The following is a 19,712-nucleotide window of genomic DNA, read 5'->3' on the forward strand; positions in this document are numbered from 1 at the left end:
GATTTGCTTGTTCTGTGATGAAGAGTGTTTAGTGTATACCGGTTAATGGTCTTTTTCTGTCAGCTGATGTTTCAGGCATGTTTCTTGGGAACTTGGCGTGTGGTGATTTAGGCAATCAGTTTTTGGAAGCCGAAGCCGCTTCTTGCAATGTATGTTCCATAGTTTACTTTCCTTTTGTTTTTACTGTTTTGTAACATGTCTCAGAGACACTGTGAGTGGAGTAGAACTCGTTTTCGGCTCCTGTTAGACAAGGAGGAAGCTTTATTTTTCTGGCAAAAAGGGAATTTGGTTGGGTGCCTTATTTGCTTTCCCGTTTGTCATATGTATCATCAGTGAAACGCCCAATTGTCAGGATAGTTGTAAGCAATGGGGTTAACTTCTGCCGTACCAGTTGGCTTGCTCTGCTACAGTAAATATAAAAATGTCATGTCTAATAACTCTTAAAGTCTTGACAGAATGATGCATAGCTCATATGAAGCTTTTAAGAGCAGAAATGTTTCCCACCAGACTAATGCTATTTGGTTAGGCTCAACGATGGATTTACCCTATTTAGTGCAGCATTCTTTCTTTTTCAGAATAAAACAAATAGTCACTAATAGATGCACTCTGTCACTCAATTGCTGCTCATTTTCTACTCATCTTTTTTTTTCTTTTCTCTGAGTGTATTTTGTCTCATAAATAAATCATGCCACAGAGTCTGTGCTGTAGCATTTCCTATCCATCTTTCCTACTAGAAGAATTGCTTTGACTTTGAGGTGGACTAATTAAGTTCACATTTTTTATGGACATCTTAGAGTGGTTAAAGAAAATAGAGCTGAAATATCTGTGCTTTTCTAAATGAGGCTGTGGAACTTGCTAGGGCTTTGATCTACATATTCTGAAGTTTTTTTAAATTTTTTTTATCCTTTCTTTCTGGAAGAATGCTATTTAGAGTATTTCCTCAAAGTAGCGTGGCAAACTTCCCATGAGCATACCTGTTTTCGTATGAAGAATCTGATTCTTCTGTATTTTGCCCTGTATAAAACTCTGCCACACAGGCAGAGTTTAATAATACTGTCTGTGCAGCATCAGGCAGGTTTGTCTGTTTAGCTTGCTCCTTGAATTGCTTCCCAAGTCGCATGCTCACAGATTAGATCAATACATTACCTAATAGGACGTTTAAAAACATTTCCACGATTTGCTGACATGGGGGAATGGTGAGGTAAAGTAATAGATTTTGTACTAGATCTTAGAATACACTACTGCGGTGTTGGCAAGCCTCTTGTTCTCAGGTGAAATTTGCTACTGCAGTGGTGCATTGCAGGAAATAGATAAAAATCAACACACAGAATATATCCACACATCATATATATTCTATAAAGCTGGTCTTGAAAAGAGGCATGCATTTGAACCTTAAGCAGCTTACATGTTTTCACAGGGCAAAAATTTTCCACTTTTAAAAAAATCTTACTATAAAAGGACAGGCAATTTAATTTAAACAAGATCCATTATTTAAATCGTTTAAGAACACAGTGGACTCTTAAATGCATCTTTTGTAGAGCACTTGACAAATCATTCAGGTTTGTAAATGCTAGTGGTATGGATGAGACAACTAAAGGAGGGGTGAATAAGAAGTTGCTGCATAGTCATTGGGACTTGGGCAAACTGCTTGTTTCTTTTCGAAGCATAGCTTTAGAACCGTGACTTTCTGAGAAAACCAAAATTACCTCTTTAGTGTATCCTCTTATTTTCTCCTCTAGCCGTTGTTGTCTGTCTCTTAATTTGTACATCTTTTCTTTTCCCCAGGCTTCATTTCAGCCTTGTACCGGTTATAGAATTTTGTGTGAAACAAGAACTGCAAGAAGCTGTTTTAAAGAAAAGATGCAGTTTAATGCCCAGGTCTTGTTTGGCATAGTAGAGCATCTAGAGTAGGAAGAGCAGGAGAAAAAGCGTGTGTACAGGTTGAATAATAACTAGTGAAACCTTTGATTCACCCCAGAACACAATTTTTAATTTTATCAAAATAGGTTAGTTTTGGATTGACACACATCGCTCTCTGAGAAGAGCCTTTGAACCAAGGCTTTATTTTTACAACTTAGGTAGACTTTGGCTACAGCGTTGTTCTCACTTAAGGACTCATCTTCATTGCGGAGTTGATTTCAGATTAAGGTGTGTTGCCTCTTCTGAGTATCATCCATCCATACCAGCCCTGAACTTTGGTGTGTTGGAGCTTTCGCTGCAATCCCCTTCAGGGTATACATGCACCAAGCTCAGGATAGCACAAATTGCCAATAGAAGTAGAAGTCTCCAGCTGCATAGTGTAATTGCTTTAGAGCATGAAGGCATTAGTGCACTAACAGCTGTTTCATGGGCACAAAGACGATGAGTTTACTGATGGTTTCCATACTGCCTTTCAGTGCAGAGCCGTGTTGAAACTTTGATCTTACTGAATGAAAGACCACATAAAAGCAAGTCATTATTCTTGTTCTGATTCCTTGGGAGAAAGTGATTTACTTGGAGTAGCTCACTTTGGAATGGGAAAGGTCACTTTAGGATAGGGTGATGCTAACATATAATTGCATATAGTGTTAGCAACTATTGGATCAGATTTAGTAGGTTAGAACTAGAATATCCTTCTTCAGGAGGCCTGATTCTTCTTGGTTCCAAAGTAGTAGCATACTTCCAGGAAGGTTTTTGTGACTCATACAGATCTCTGTATGTTTTAGTGCAATATTTGCGGATAAAGAGGGGAAAAAACAGGTTGTCTTTTCTGAGAGAACTTTCTGTGAATTTTCCTTTACTGGTCTCAGAGCAGCTGTAGTATGTTTGGGCACAGTAGAAAATGATGTTTAACGTTATTGATCCTTCAAAATAAATGCCCCTGGGAATTCTGAAAAGCAAGTGGAGTAATAAAAAAAAAGCTACTGTATTATCTGACATCTTGTATGTATGGAAGGTTTTTTTTTTTTTAAGCTGTTTTTATGTGAAACTGGTTTGCAGTCTTTTTTATGAGTTCAAAGCTATTTCAAACTTGCTTCTTCCAGTTCAGATCAATCAGTTGCTTTTATTTTAGATGAACAGTTGGAGGAGAAAAAAGTAAGTGCCAAGTTCCCCAAACTTTCTTGAATGGTGGTAGGCAATGAATCCCTGCCAATCTAGGGCTGAAATAGTACTGTTATGTAAATGAGCAATTAAAATAATTAATCACTGTGCTCTAGAACCATTCAGTAATATCTGCTCTTATTTTATGGTACAATTTGGAGAAGGAAAGTGAATGGTCTGGCAAATGGTTCATAAGTTAGGAGACACTGGCATGTTTTCTGCTTTGTGAAAGTTTCTGGGATAACTTAATCCAGATTTTTCATCTTCTAACAAAACAGATGTGTTATTTCAAAAGATGTCTGAGGTCTTTTCAGACTCATTCTGCATGTCATTGCTTCCAGCTGATTTGTCTAGAAGATGCTTTTGTAGATGGCCTCTCTTTTCTCTCATGTTAAGAAATAGCCCCTCTGTCTGTCTTATGCCCTGTAAACCTGGTGGATTTATCTCCAGGTTTCTTTCATATGTCTTGTCATTGGGTCAGTGTTCTTGCTTCTTTACTAAAAATTCACTTTTGTACAGAGCATTTATTCTGTTGTTCAGCTCTTAAAAGCATGGTACTTCTGTTGTGATCTTCTCAACCTTCAAGCAGGAGGATAAAACAATTATGTTTACTCTGTCCTAAGTCAAGTCCCAAGACAAAATACTGTCGGACAGACTTTCGCAGTTGTTTTTGTGGTCAATTTTATATTTGAGGAAACCTGGAACAGGAAACAACCTAGTTGGTCTCTTTCTCCGGTTCTACCATATTGTTTTTCCAGATGGGCATCCCGGCCGAATCCAAAGCATTTGGCCAGGTGTGCTTTGGGTCCTGGTGGGTTAGCCACACTGCTCTTTTGACAAGCCCTCACTCCTTGAAAAGGTAGCTCAGGCTGTTTTGTTCATTAGTATGAACCCCCCTCTCCCAAGCCTCCAGAATAATTGTCAACCTGGCATCAGGATACCACAGAACACTTAGAGACTTGTCGCTTCCAGATGAGGAAACTGAGATAATTTGTCAAGATCCGGAAGTACAACTGAAAAGGGAGTTGGATTAGTATACTTTTAAATTCGTTAGATCAAAAAGCACTAATGAAGCAGGTCACTCAAAACATTCTGATATTGCCCTCCAACATTGCAAGTCTTGTTCCCCTTGTGTAATTGCTAATGTCTTCCATGAAGACATGAAAAAAACTGAAAAAAATAAAGACAAAAAGAAAATTGCCTTTGGATTTTGGGTTGGAAATCTGGAAGCAAAGACTGCAGAAAGTATTTAATCATTCTTTATCTGGCAGTGAGCACTGTGCAACTAAAATTCTTTCAAAACGAGGATGAAATTAAAATAAATGAAAAGATCCCAAGGTTCGAACTGGTAAGTTTAATGTATGTGTCATTTCACCTTGTGAGAGGAAGGTTGCTCATGCCTTTGCTAGGGTGCAGCACCTTGGTGAAGGTATAGTGAAGAAGTTTCATGGGTTTGCAAGACAAAAAGAGAAGCTGCCTTGAAAGTTGTACTTGAGCATCTTTGGTAGCATGCTCAGCAATACTCTGTTATTTCAGAGTTTCTTATAGGCAGAAGTTTTGGTTTCATTGGAATTTTCATGGGTTCAATTTAATCTACATAAGGACAGCAAGCTGCTAAAGTGGTCATAATGGTATTTTTTTGTTTATACTTAGTTTGAGAAGTGTGATGTGACTTAACAACTTTGGCTATTTCATCTTTAATTGTAAACTGTAATATCGCTTGTGTTCAAACTTGCGCTCGGGTAATTGGAGGCAAACATCCTGTTCACAGAATAGGAAAGTTCTGCAGGCATTTTCTATCTGCCTCACCCTACTGCTATAAAGACAAGACCTGAGTATGTTACACAAGTTTTTGGTCTCTGTGGGAGCCAGCCCTTTAGATTTAATCTATGCCATTGAATAGAACTGAAATATTTAGCTGTCTTTCTGCCGCTCTGACAGTGAAGAGATTGAAATAAACACTTGGAATAACCCAGTTTCAGAAGTTACCTGTACTTAGCTACTTAGCTTTTTCTTTTTCTTTTTTTTTTTTTTTTTGAAGGTGACTTTCTGAAACACTTACCCAACTCACAAAATTCTGCAGCTGGTGCACAGTTTTGTGAGTACTATTAAATGTTTTGCTAGTACTACTGACCTTAGTGGGACTGGAAACAAAAGTTACAATATTGATGGAATATTCTTTCCAAAAAAATAAAGTGGCAATATCATAATTAGACTCAGTTGCAGGAAGTGAATGAACAACACTTAAATTGATTTTAAAAAAGCTGATGTGTCAGAAATGCACACTGACTCAGAGTAACTCTGAATCATCTTATCAGCATGTGAAGGAGTGATTATATGCCATGCCATGGAGAACTGTAGAATCAATTCCCTATTTTTGTTTCTTGAAATCTAAGAACCTAGCTTTGAAATTTAATTATTTAAATTTCCGAAATCTCTGTCACGATACTAATGGATGATGGCTCTGTGGAATGCCTGCCTTAGGAAAGCAGAACAGTGGGTCTTGCAGCAAACATCGACTAAGAAGTGATTGTTAGAAATGTCCTAAAGCTGGTTTGACCTGAATTTGTTACTCTTGAGGTGCAAAAAGTACTCTGAGAGTAATAAAACTTGTCAGTGTTAGTTTAATATTGGCTTTCTCCTCCCACAAGGCAGAAGAAATGCTGCTGTTCAGATAGCCTTAGGGTCTCCATCGTCAGTGTAGGAAGAAGCAGTGGTCTGTTATACGTCCTTTTGTGATTATCTGTCCTTTTGTCCCTTAAGAAATAGGCTAAGGGAAGCATGCTGTTCTTCACTCAACATGCACCGCTGTGTCTACATTGCGTTTGGACAAGAATTGGTTGTAATAGGGATAAGATAAAGTCTGTGCCTTGGCTACAGTCTAGACATCGCGAGGTGAATTGGAGAGGGAAAAATCAACCAAGAGAAGCACTGTACTTAAAATGTGCGTGTTAGGATGGGGAACTGCGAATGCGTGAGTAAATGTTTAAGTTCCTCTTAAATGTCTTGATCCGTGGCCCAGTGAAAGCATTTGCACTTAATACCTGAAAAGTTTTGGTTGAAAGTCTGATTTTCCTGGAGTGTTCTCCATGCCCCGGTCTTCTGTTAAACTAATGAACACCAAAAAGTTCAGGTTATCGGTCTCTTCACTTTTGATCGTATATCTCTGTAGGGATTAAGGATTCAAGAAACCAAAGTTTATTGTAGGAGCTGTCACAGGTTCCTGAGGCTTTGGGCAAGTTGCCACTCAAATTTGTCATCTTTGCCTGTGCCACCCTAATTCCCCCTCCCCCCCCCCCCAAAAAAAGTGTGGGGAATAGTATGAATGGGGAAAGGGGATGGGGCTTTAGCGGATGTATTTATTTGTTTAACTCATTGTTACTATTGTCACTCATATGATCTAATCTGAATTCAAAGCAATTTTAAATGTAGAAATGTAGAATCATAACAGGAGGGAAAGTATTGGGAATTACAGATTTTCTGTGTCCAGGCATCTTATGGCATTGCTAAATTTTGCCTCATATTTTAGGGCTAGCGTTTTTTCCTACCTAACTGCTGTAGTGTTTGTGCCACTGCAGCCCTTGGAACAGGCTTTGACTTCTCACAGAAATCCCCCTTGAAAATTCAACATGAAACGAGTGGCGTTTTGCAGTGCCTCCTTGTGCCTGGAGTTCCCACTTCCTTGAGTCCACTTATGTACTGCCTCGGCGGGAATAGTTTGTCCCGTGAGCTGAAGCAATGCTGCTGAGGAGCAAACGCTTCTCCTTGGGAACAAAGCAGATCGTGGTGACGAGCGTACGCATGGAGGGAGAACTTCCCGCGTACGCGTGCGTTTTGAAGATAGGCATGTTTAAAGAGCTGCCCAACAAACACCTTAAGAATCTGCATAGACTGCGAGATTAAAGTTCTTTCTGAAGAATTAATCTTAATTTGGGGCTGGAAAACATGAAGTATCTGTTCAAAGCTTCTCAGTTGTCAGAATGTTTTAGAAAATGAGGTGCTTCGCCCTCTTTCTCGTGTGTCCAAATGTCATGTCTCTTTTGCACAAAGAGGTGCTTGAAAAGGTGAGGGGGAAAAAGTACATTTGTCTTGGGAGATTTTTTTGCTTCCCTCATGCTTGTGCTTCTGCATTTCTGGTGCATAAGAGTTTTTACATGCTAAAACAGTTGTAGGGAGCTAATGTATCAGCAACATCTTAATTGCTTTAAGAATGCTTAAAAATCGGCTTCTTGAAGAGTGCTTGTGAGCGTGTACAGTGCGGCAAAACCTTTCTTCCCAACTTTTAACCTCTGAAGCCTCCCGCTGTCTCGTTAGTATTACCTGCTTCGTGTTTTCCAGTGAACCTTTGTGGTGAACATGGTTTGGAGACTGTGAAAGGCAGGAAGGCTTTGGCCTCTAAGCTTGTAAACGAAAGCAGCTTTATTCTGAATACGCCTTGACATGTCCAGTGTAAGAGTCAAGACTCCTCAAGTACCCTAATGGAAAACTTGTTAAAGATGTCTTCCTCTCATGTGCAATTAAATAAAAATCGAGCTTCTAAAGCTATGTCCAAAATAATTGGAAATATAGAAAAATGGCTTGCAATAGCTAAAGGCTACTGTATGCCTTTCTGTGCACTTCTGCACAGTCTGCCTTGCAGGGGTGCTGCGTTGCCATCCAAATCTGTCTTTGGCTGGAGGGGCCAACGCTATGCGAGGCTGAAACAGTGCGTGTGTGTGTGGGGGGGGGGTGTTGTTTTTTGGTTTTGTTTGTTTTTTAACACCTGATGCACCATATGCCCAGTTGCCCTTCTCGCTGTAGTTGGAGCTTGTGCTGGCCCAGAAAATGAGATTTGGGACCAAAATTGTCAGACAAAGTATTGCCAGTACAAAACAACGTGAGGTTGATGCCTTAATTCTCTCTACCACTGTTTTGATGATCTCCTGTTCTTTAGGATAGAAAACTAATAACAAACTGTTCTGACAATTCGGGAAGGCTTGAAGTGTCAGCACTCTAGTTCATTTGGCCTGCTGATGCCTGCCTCTTTCTTTTTAACTCAATAGTTTCGATATGAAGTGTAAAAAGCAGGTAGCCTTTTAGAAGCGGACTCTCTTGACCTGTGTTACAAGCGGTATATGACCAGTTCCCTTTTATGCATCGTGCACTAGTTTCACATCCTCGTTTGCCAGGCTTTTTGAGTCTCCTTCAGAGCATATAGAGAACCATTGCTAGTGGTCTGTGCCTGTTAGGTACCACCGTCTCCTGTGGCTCTAATGGAGATCAGCAGAGGACAGTCACTGAAGATGGAGTTTGGATATTTGCGGTTCCTGACTCTTGCACTTTTATCAGAAATCTTGTCAGTTAATGTGTGCGTGTGTGTGCGCACACAACTCCTCTTGGGCAGGACCATTCTTTTCCAGTTTTTTTCTCATTTTAAAAATTGGTTGTAATCTTCCACCATAAAGGGAGTGGTCAGGGCTACTTCTGGTTTCCATGTGCATGCTGTTAGAAGATCAGGGCAAAATTAAAGAGGATAGTGGGCAGATGGAAGTTCACCATGGACTGAAGAAGAAAAAGGAGAGGAGGGGCAAAGACTGGCTAGGGACCGAAGATGAGGGACTGTGTGTGGGAGAGGACAGGGTTAAGGAAGGACAACAGGATCCTTGAGGGCTAGGGGAGTAAAGGAGAAGTGTGTAGGGAGCAGAGCAATGATGGGAGAGGGTGTGGAGGAAAGGGAAGATGCTTTCCTTTCATGTTTCTAGCTACCAGAAAGCTGCTTACCTTATCCAGAGGGACATAGCAGGGAAAAGGGGAAGTGGGAAGTTGACTTGCTTCAGCTGCAAGTGCTGGTTACTTCCCTAAAGTGTCAAGCATGAGCAAGACCTAATTTTCTTTATCTTTTTAAAAAAAATTGAGACTTGTTTTAAACCAAGCTTGCGACTCTATGGATTTGACTGACTTTGATTACTCATTTGCACTCTTCTGTTTCGTCTTAGTCACAGACTGTAGCCCCAAGAGATGTGAGCAGGGGTGGGAGTATTATGAAACAAAGTAATTTGATTATTTGGGGGGGGTACTTTGTTTTAACTTAGCAAATTGTTTAAAAGCACAGAAAGATGAAAAGGAGACAGCTAATCTAGTTAAGAATAGCCACGATGGTTTTTGATATCGATTTCTTTCTTCCACTCTATCATCTTTTTAACCTTGTTTTCTTACAATTTTAGAAAAGCAGTCTTGATTTATACTGAACAAATACAGGATATGGATAAAATAGCTTCCTTTAAATTGTTAAACCTCTCTTTTAACTTACCCCTAAATTATTTTATGTTTTTCTTGTTCTCTTCATTTTCATTTAAATGAAAATTCATACACGAGTGTGTTTTTTTTTTTTTAACCTTTTAGCCTAAAATGACCAGCAATTTTTACATGCTTGTTATGTCATCTGTTTGCAATACATTTAATGCTAAAAGATTATTTTTAGCTGGCTAAGTAAAATAGCCAGTTGCTAGAGTTGTTGTCATAGCAGCAATCTTAACAGATAGGCTGATTCTATTTAGCTTTTGCAGCCAAAGAGCAACCGTTAGGCAACAGTTTGACAGTTCTGCAGTATTTTTCTAAAGATGGAAATTGTTCTGGTGGTGATGATTTTTTGGTCCTACTTTAAAATATTTCCGTAGGTGTGTGTGCAGTTTGATTCAACAGATCTATTTTCATTCTAGCAGAACTTAGGAGAACTTTGAATACACAACATGTGCAATTCAACATTTAAGTCTTAATTTGTAGAAGCTTGAAAATAAATAACACAGTTCAGAATACTGCAAGCTGCTTTGTTGATTTATTTTTTTTTTAACAGCCGTGAATATTCTGAAAGAAAAATGCCAGACTAGGAAACAGCATCATGCATCGTTTATTCAGCACTAATTTTAAGTTGTGGCAGACTGAGCAAATACTGCTGAAGAACTTTGGGGTTTATTTTGGATTAAATGCACTGCCTAGGTTAGTAGATGATAGCTTAGTATTATAGTATTTTTTTTTTTTATGTGAAGAAAAAATGTTTGCTATATTAAAGAGCAATGGAATAGTATTTTTACATTAGTCTGTAAAATAAGGCATACTTCTGTAAGTGATATTTGTAATTCTGAACTGTTACAGAAGTTCAGTTACTCTTAAACGTATGTCTGAATGTAATTGCTATTGTCTGAGGTTAGATGTTAACTCATTTGTTGTGGGAATTTTTCCTGTCTGTATCTTTCAATCAGATGCTGGTATCAGCCTTAAATTATTTTAGGCTTTGTTTTGCAAAAGGCTTATCCCTCAAACTTTCTCTAAAGTCTCTAACTCGATAGAGTAATCTTTCAAAGGACTTGTCGAAGCACATGAATTTAACGCTAAGAGAAAATTGGTGGGGGAGGGGGTTGTGGGTTTAAAGAAGGCTTCAAATCTGACTGGGAGTCAAAAAGTCTACTGAATTTTCTAATTAAAAAAAAATCTAGGCTTCTTAAAATATAGTTGTCACTGGAGTGCAAATTGCTACACCAGGTTTACATGTTTATTAATTTCAAATCAAGCACAGTAGTTTGCATGGCATACTTTCCATTCTGGATCACTCGGGGGAATAGCCAGCACATCACTTCCCAAACTTGATCCAAAGCCAGTCTGAGAGTGCTGAAACTACTTTCATAACTGTTTGGCTTGTATGAATTTGATGTTGCGCTGCTGTTTCATGGGCTGGTATAAAGAATTCTAATTAATGAATCTGGCTGAATCTCCCAGCAGAGAAAGGTAATGCCATATCCTCACAGACATGTTAATGATAAAGTTACGTTGCAGCTTTTGACTGGATCTAGTGGCTCGCCACTGTACAAAGCAGAGCCCTTGCTCTGTGGCTCTCCCCTGCTGCCCCCCGCCAGCTGGACCTTTTGCCTCTTTGCCCCTTCTACCTCCCTGCTGTGCTGCTGCTCTGCCTGAGCTCTGGCATTCATCTGATTCTACACCCCATGCCCACCCCCCGAAAAATCCTACTCCTGACTTACCAACCTGATGGAAAATTACCTTTTTTGGTCTAGTTTTCAGCTTCCAGGTTAGGAAGTTGAAGCAGCTCAGCAAAGGGCCTGTTAAGTAGCAAAGCCCATTGCTTCAAGGTAGGGACGGCGAGGGCCAAGTGCGATAGTGGAGAGCCGCGAGAGAGCAGACGTGCTAGGACCTCTCTCCTTTGGTAATCAGCATCCGTTCAGCCGTAACGCTAAGTCTGCACTAAGCTAGCCTTACTGCCCAAAGGTTTTGCACCAGCACAAATGCTTGTGTGGCTACATAGTGAACTAGGTCAAGGAACTGCTGCAGGTTAATCTGGGGAGGAGTGGCAGGTTCATTTCAACATGCATCTATTTCCCAGCTTAAGCACATGGCAGTGCAAATCATTAGGCTGATATGTGGTTGGTACAGGAATAGAAATGCACAGGTGGGGTGAAGAAATGGTAGGACTGTTTTTTTTAGCAGCAGCACCTGTGTACAGCTTCTTGAGTCTTCGTTAAACTACAGGCTGAGAGTTGTAAATGGCTCGGTTATTGTCTGCTCTTAGACAAGATCTGCTCCCTATCGAGATTTGGAAATGTGTTGGACGAATGGAAGAGTTCTTCTCTGTTACAACCTCTGACTGGTGTTTTTGTCAAATGGAGGCAGAACTTCTGTACTCCCTGCTGGCCTGCAGCATTTCAAAGAGTAAAAGAGAAAGCTAGCAGTTATTTCTACATCCAGTTAGCACCTTCAGAAATTCAAAACAGATTAGAACTAGTTGAACGCCGACCTTGGATATATATTTCCATCATTTATGTTGAATGTCTGTTTCTCTATTTCAGGCAAAGTCGTGCATTTGTCATATGTGTGGTGCCCACCTGAACAGACTCCACTCTTGCCTCTACTGTGTCTTCTTTGGCTGTTTTACAAAGAAACATATTCACGAGCACGCAAAGACAAAGCGACACAATTTAGGTAAGCTGTCATCTTGATGTATTCACTAGTGGTTTTTTAACTCACTGCATTGTTCCTGACAAATCCACACCAACAAGGTGATATGTTCTTGTAGCTAGCTCGTTAGACAAGGTGATCCATTTAGTTTTGTTTTGGGTCGATTTGTGGCATCTTAATCAGTGCTGCAGCTTCTGCTGCATCTCAAATAAGTCTTTGTCATAATTTAACTTTAAATTATTACTGCTTAATGTCTTACTATTTATGAACTAACATCATGTAGGGAAAAATAACAAAAACGTGTGTAGACAGAATTGTAGGGTTTTTTCTCTTGTTTCTAGTGAGCTTAGTAACCTAAGTTTTAAGAAAATAGTTTAACTGGTGCAGAATAGCTTTCTTTCAACTGTCTCAAAAACATCAGTAAAATGCCAAGAAGTTACCTTCTGCCAATTTTTGTGCTGTATAAGACTCAATCCCCCCCCCCCCAAAAAAAAATCCCATTTTATTTTCAGGTAAGAAGCTGCTTATTGCTTATAATTAAGAACAAGCTTTGGCTTGATACTCAAATACCACTAAATTTACAAGAGCAGTCTTCGGGGTGATTCCACCCTCCCTGGTTTCGGTGCAGGGTGGGTGGGGGGCAAGTTATCCTGTTCTTTCCTCTTAATCAAATGGATTATAGTTATTTCCAAAAACTTGGACTGTTGTGTGGACTTGTTGTGTTTAAAGTTATGGTAGCTAAACTTCATGGAACAACTCTGCATCAAAATCAGCCTTTTTTTGAAGAACTATAACCTGACATTTCAAGACTGTGTTGCAACTGTGTATGTTTCCCCTTCCTATGAACAGCAGCACTAAAGAATTGCAGGGACAGATGAAGACCTGGTATTTCATGTAAGTCCATGTATTACCCAAAACATTTTTTCCAGCTTTTTTCCAAGACCCAAAGATCAGCTTACAAGTTTTCTAAACTGAGATTTCCCCGTACTGTGCTTGCTCCTACACTGTTAAGAGTTTCTCATTGTGGCATGGTGGCATCCTGAAATACATGTAGCCAAAAAAGAGGGAGACGTTTTTTCTTTACATTTGCTTTATTTGATTTAGAGGACAAAGTCAATAACATGAGTTCTGATGTGACTGAATTGATGCTGAGTGTCAAACACCTGTAGCCAATTCTATGATGAGTGTTTGTTAGCTTAAGTGAGCAAAGTAAAGATGTTTCTTAGATCTTTGGGTTTCATGTTGTATAGCTTGCTTTTCAAAGCCACTGTAAAACTGAAAGAAAACATGAGTTTAAGGAGTGTGCCTGGAGCTTAATTTTTCTTGGTTTTGGTTTTTTTTTGTTTTGTTTTGGAAGAGAAAGGTAGAATTCTCTTTTTCTGTATCCTTAATGGCATTTCAGAATTATCAGAAAGGTGCAGCTCATTCTTTTAAAAAAGTTAACTTTTATCTGGAATTGCTTGGGGATTAAGCACTTGCCATCAGTAAAAGTGGTGTCTGTAAAGATGGTATACAAACCATGCAGGCGTGTGTGCTCTCTTGGTGCGCTGACATACTTGGTGTGTAGTTAAGATCAGTTTTATTTTGAGTCTACTGGTATTAGAAAATAAAGCTAAGCTAAAAACTGCTATTAAAATCGGATCAAGATCATCTTCATTGTATATAGTAAGCTATGTAAGTAAGGGGAGGGTTGAACCTTTGGTAGATTTTCACATTTTGTCTCAGTCTTTTCATTTTCAGTTGCTCAGCCTTTGAGGATTTTAGGGAGTGCCACTTTCTTTCCATGAAAGCTCATGTAATTGCCTGTCTTTATTTTTAATGATACCATTGATATAAATCCTGTTGAAAGAAAAAGTGAGTAAGGAGCAATAGGGAGATCATGTTTAATGAAATAATGCTACATTGCAATAGAAATTAAAGACATTTTGTAAGGAAATAAATTCAGATCAGGAAAAAGTGGGCATCTCAACATGCTGTAAATGAATAATAACACAACCATAGTGCACTTGGTCTTTTTCCTTATGGAGCATTAAGAGTTCCAGTTGCATGGGGCTGTTCAGAAGTGTATATAAAATCAATCACACATGATTAAGAATCTCTAAGAATGTTTCCTGTTTGTATTTTAGGAATGCAAAATACTGGTCATTTCATATTCTAGTTATGTCAAAATGGGTATATTCTTGGTGTCATCAGAACTATGGTTGGATCAGTGTTGCTTGGTATGCAAGACTTAGTTCCATTTGAACAAAAATAAAATTATGTTCCTGGTAGGATGGCATAGGAAACATAAACAGAAGGGGGGGGGGGGAATGCATTATATCCTGGGATAAATTTTCTCTTGATCACTGGGCCTATGGTCTTGTTTTATGTATCCTAAATGCTTATGGAATAAACTGTCTTCCCTGAAGATGAAGATGCTTCAGAAGACCAACAGTGCTGTATACTCTTGTGCTTAAGAAACTGGCATGTTAGTTTACTATCTATGAAAAAGATGGTTTAAAATAGCAAATAGCTATAGTTTCTTTCTCCATATGTGTCAAGAAAGAAAAATGTAGGCTCTGCAGAGCAGTATGGCTAAGTTTGAATTTCCTGAAAAGTGGAATACTGAAAAACGGTACTGAATTTGCACCATGATAATGAAGTCGCTAGCCTTTTAGAGAGTGAAGTGGTCATAGTTCTTGGTGTCAAGGTAGGCAGCAATATTCAGTACTAACCGAAGCATAGAGGGCTGTGCTTTAAATAATAACAGTAAGAAAAAAATAGAAATGTGTTACTATGAGAATGCATCTGAAATTTTTCTTTGCAGTGGTGTTTCAGTGACAAGCAACATGTTGCTTGCTGTAATAAAAAGGGTGAGGCTCAGAAGTGAGATGTTTCTTGGTTTAGAAATATTGGAAACAGAAGTAGACCAACATCCTCATGCTCTCCAGGACAAAAACACACCTCTCCCCTGCCACACACCAAAATCCTATATGACAATATATCTCACAATTTACAAGATGTAATCTAAAAGAGCTTTGAAGTTGGTCTTTACTAAAGAGTCTTCATCAGTGCAGAAGTACAAATTACTCTAAAACTCTAAGGATTTGGGGTAGTATGTGTGTGTATATATATATATATATATATATAAAAAATCATGTTGTTTTAAGTTCATGGCCAACGGTTTCAAAAATATGGTGCTAAAGTGAAACTGTAGAGTGTATTTGCCAGTTTATATGAGGATACTGTGTGAACATTGTAATATTTCCACCATTAAACTTGCATATTTTAGGAGAACTTTTTAAAAACTGTTAAATTGCGCTTGTTGTAAGCTGCTATTTTATCTGTGTATTTGGGAAGCTTAAATTCAGTTTTTGTGCAGGGCAGAATTTGCTGGTATCTGGTATAATGAAATGTCTTCTGCTTTCTTAAAAGAAAGGGAAAAACTAAAATGAGGTAGGGGAGGGAGGTGCTGTGGGAATGCACTAAATGCACCCTAAAGGCTGTTGTAGTTATTGTCAAGGTCAATAGAGAGAGTCAGAGAGAAGGTCCTTCCCAAAAGGTGTGGCCTTTAGATGAAAAGAGGAACAGTTAATTATACAAGCCAAAGTACAGAATTCAGTATTATATCACCCCAAAGGAGGATTCTTTTACAGTTAGATTTAATGTGCTCAGTGCACAAATACATGTAATGTGAAGCCTGCACAACTGCTTTGATTTCTAGTTCTGGAGGTTTTTTTTTCTTTTTTTAATGTATATTTTGGTGTTTAATTTCCAGCTGCATGTGACAGAGGCTGTAAATTTTTGTGGGGTTTTTTGGTAGTTTTGCTAGTGCTTTCAGTTACTGGTACCCCTGCAGTTTTCACTGGAAAAAAAAAATCTGATAGGCAAAAAAGGGGTTAAGTGCTTTGAAATTTCAAAATGAACAGGAATTATTTTAAAACACTTGGTGACTTTTTGCTGAGCCAACACCAGTCTCCATGGAGACTAGCAGGAATTGCACACTTAATCACAGTTCTAAGAAATATCATAGATTTCAGCTGCAACAGCTGTCTGAGCACTGGAAATGATGTTTTTGCAGCTAATGCTATACATCTTAGGAGCCCTCAGGATCATAGTCCAGAGTGTTCTTAAAATACATCCCTTGTTATCTCTGCTTCCCTTAGCAATACAAACTAGGCATGTGCTGACCTTATAGTGATACCTCTGCTCTTGCATCTGCCTGTCCGGTGTCTATTAATAATATTGTCCTTATTTTAAAACATTCCTTGAGGTGTGGATGTGGGTGATACTAATAGGTAGATGAAATAAGATCCAGCTATACGAATGTCTTTTTCACTTTCTGCATTGCACAATCTCTGTTAATCTGTCATCATGGTAGAGTGATATTTCCACTAGGATGAGCATTGGTAATGCAATATGCAGTTCTTGCACAGATGTGAAAACCTTTGAGAAGAGGTAGAGAACACTGACCTTTCCGGGACCTAGGAGACTCGAACTATTCAAACTAGTCCTTTTCTCCTTCATGAGGGAAGTTTTCAGTTTCAGTGCTGTTTTTTTATTCTGTAGGCATCCTTCATCCCCCATAAATAAATGAAAATGATCTCAGTTACAAACAGCCATGGGTATTGATTGTCCTGGGATGGACTGCTCAGGGATGGGCTGTGGCAAAATACGTGGTATGCCAAGGAGTTGTCGGTAGTAAATAAGGCAGCGCTGTCTGTCCTTACCCTTCTGGAGAATATTGAGATAGTTACTCAAAGCCAGTGTAACAGACATCTGATTATACATGCTACGGATCTCAAATCCAATAACCTAAGCAAACTAATATCTTACTCTGCAGACGCTGTTGCTTCAGGAATTGTTTTTCTGTTGTTCCAGTTTTAATACTTCAGAATCTATAACTTCTGCTTTTTTTTTCCCCCCTCTTTCAATTTTGTAAAATATTTTGCTTCCTCAAAATCATCATACTGGGTAAAGCTATATCACCTAATATCCAGCCTTGTACAAAGTAATGGTCAGTAATAGTTGGTTAGAGAATAGACAGCAATATAATTATTAAGCAGTTCTTCCACTTGCTCTACTCTCCCATTTTCTACTACTTAGCTCTTCAAAGTCATTCTGAACAGAAGTCTGCATCTAGGTGCTTGTGTTCAAATAGCTACCAAGAGACTGTCCAGTGTTAAAACCTCATGCCTTGCTGGCATCCACAGCACGTAGCAGCAGTGAGTTCTACAGTCTTTTTCTTGTGTGAAAAGATGTATATGTTTTTCTGATTTGTTTTATAAAGGATTTCATCACTTCTCTGCTCTGTGTTCCTTTTATAAAGATTTGAGAAATGTTGAATAAAAGTTCCTTATTGAGCTCGCTCAGGATTTTTTTTTTTTTTAACAACTATATTAACTCTTCAGACTTCTTGACCGTTTTTAGCTTTTCTCTTATTGAAACTGTTCTGTGATTCTGAACACCCTCATCCTTCTTTTCTTAGTTCTGCTGGGTCCATCAGTGGTGATTGGTCTTTGGATTTATAGGGTTTGCTCTATTAATGTCTTATGTTCTTAGTTAATAATTCCATGGTTTCTGGTTTATGTCTTTTGACTTGCTGCTCAACACTGAGCCCATGTTATTGGGGAGTTAGGCATAGTGACTCCAAAACCTCTTTCTTGAGAGATACCTGCCTGTTACTGTTTTGACAGTAATTTGAGTTTCCTTGTCCATGGTATTATCTGTTTGCTAATGAACACGAAATCCTTCAGCAGCTTTTTGCAAGCTTCAGATCTGACTGTGAGCCATCAGCATATTTTGTCATCTACCTCAGTAATCTTTCCAAATCAGGTTGCAGCTCCTGGGCAACTCCACTGGTAGCCACTGTCCCTTGTAAAAACTGACTTTCCTTTCCCTCCCTCTTCTACAGTTGTTCAGTAAAGGAAAATACTCAAGGGCTAAGCTACTGTGTAACAGGATGACTGTGAACAGTATCTCTAAAAGAGAAGAGAGCTTCATGCTGGAGAGAAGGGTTCTCCTTGTAACTATAGCAGTGATTTGTTTTTCTGCTGTTTGGGACTGCAAATCCTAGGCAGATACCAAACAAAGTTTTAATGTTCTCTCTCAAACAGGGAATGTTTTCTGTTTTTACTACATCATGATTAAAACTTTTTAGGGAGGTTTATGATTCAAGAAAGCAAAATTGGTGATTTTGAGCATGCGGTATTTTTGCAGCCTTGTTTTAGAGTCCCTTCCCCACCCACATACTTGAAAAAAATAGTATTGCGACTTGACATAGCTGCAAGAAAAATCATTGGTATTTGGCTGAGGAGCGTTTACACCACAGATACCATTCTGAGCTAGCTTAGTTCAATTATAGTGTGACAAAACTGTGTAGACCAATTTACGCTGCTTCTTGATAAAGGAGCCAACTCATGCATTTCCATTCTATACCTGTATCTGTTAGAGAGATGCTCTTAACACAGAAGTAGTATCTTTGAAACGGGACGTAATGCAATTTTTGGTCGAAGTCTTGGTCTGCTCTAAAGCCCTGTTTTGGAGTTAAAGAACAGACGTAGGTTAAATAGCAGGACTGAGGTTCATTGGATAAAAGATTAAAGGAGATGCAGTTGGAAGACTGAATTAGCATTTACTTTCTAAGGAGACAGGCAAACATACTTGATTTCAAAATTTAGTCCTGTTAGAGTGCATTCATTATTTATTAGGTCACAAACTGTTTGTTGAGAAACTTTTTTTAAGCCTATGCTTGTGTAAGCTTCAGTCCAATAATATGTGTTTGTGGTTAGAGGAGCTGGGTGGGCGAGCATAATACTAGGGCTCGTAGATTAAGTGGAAGATTCTTTTGTGGAATTCAGAAAGCTTCCGCTTCCCTTAGAAAACAAAAGTATACAACAATTTTCATCTGATTCAGAGGAAACATCATGAAAGCTGGTTTCCATCCTTGAAGTCACTTAAAGGAAAAAAATCTGGTGTCAGTGCATAACTGTCTCTTGAAATCTGTGATAGAATGTAGAAACATTCTAATCTAATATGTAGAAACAATATATTTATGTAAAGACATGATGGTAAAAATTATCTAATTCTCACTTGAGTTAGAAAGTATTGACTGTAGTGTTAATTCTGCATGATGGCAGCAAAGCAGGGTTCTTTGGGAAAAAATCAAGACCTTCATTACACTGTCAGTATGCAAGGGGCAAGTAAAGCAGTTCCCAGTGCAGTGTGTTGTGGTGCTGGAATAGCAGTTTGGTTTTCTGCTTGTATCTAGGCTCAGAAAGGGGTAGGAAAGATCACCTGGACAGTTGCTATCCTTTTGATTTGACTTCTGTTTTAATGCTTTGCTTAGTGTGGGTTTTGAAAGAAAGATGTATTAAAGAAGATGAAGGCAAATGGAAAATAGGATAAAATACATTATGGCTATCTTAGAGACAGATCACATCAGACTACTATCTCTTTTTTTGATAGTATTACTGATTTACTTAGAGAAAGGAAATACAGTGGAGCTAATTTGTCTAGATTAAGTGCAGCATTTGACATTTTGCCCTCTTGGAAGTTACTACTTAAGGTAGAAGTGACAGGGATTAATATAAGAACTGTGAGATATGTGAGGCTGAATAAAGGGAGACTGCTGATGAACATATTGAAAGTAGAGTGTTTGGGATGGAGAGTCTTTACTAGCAGAACCAGTCCTGGTTTACTACTGTTTG

The 19,712-nt window shown here is 38.7% G+C and overlaps 1 protein-coding gene across 4 annotated transcripts in view; it reads left to right on the forward strand.

The window, feature by feature from the left end:
* USP22 (ubiquitin specific peptidase 22) overlaps positions 1-19,712 on the forward strand; it is a 118,254-nt gene that overhangs the window by 28,949 nt on the left and 69,593 nt on the right. For 3 of the 4 annotated variants that reach the window (XM_067306394.1, XM_013945491.2, XM_013945492.2), the window contains one exon: positions 11,916-12,048. In XM_067306394.1, coding sequence (XP_067162495.1) covers positions 11,937-12,048 — 112 coding nt within the window. In that variant the 5' untranslated portion in view covers positions 11,916-11,936. Of the gene's footprint in view, positions 1-9,937; positions 10,057-11,915; positions 12,049-19,712 lie in introns of those variants that run through there. The other variant, XM_013945493.2, reaches the window with a different exon arrangement.

Source organism: Apteryx mantelli, chromosome 16 (assembly GCF_036417845.1).
Source record: "Apteryx mantelli isolate bAptMan1 chromosome 16, bAptMan1.hap1, whole genome shotgun sequence".
Taxonomy (NCBI): Eukaryota; Metazoa; Chordata; class Aves; order Apterygiformes; family Apterygidae; genus Apteryx; species Apteryx mantelli.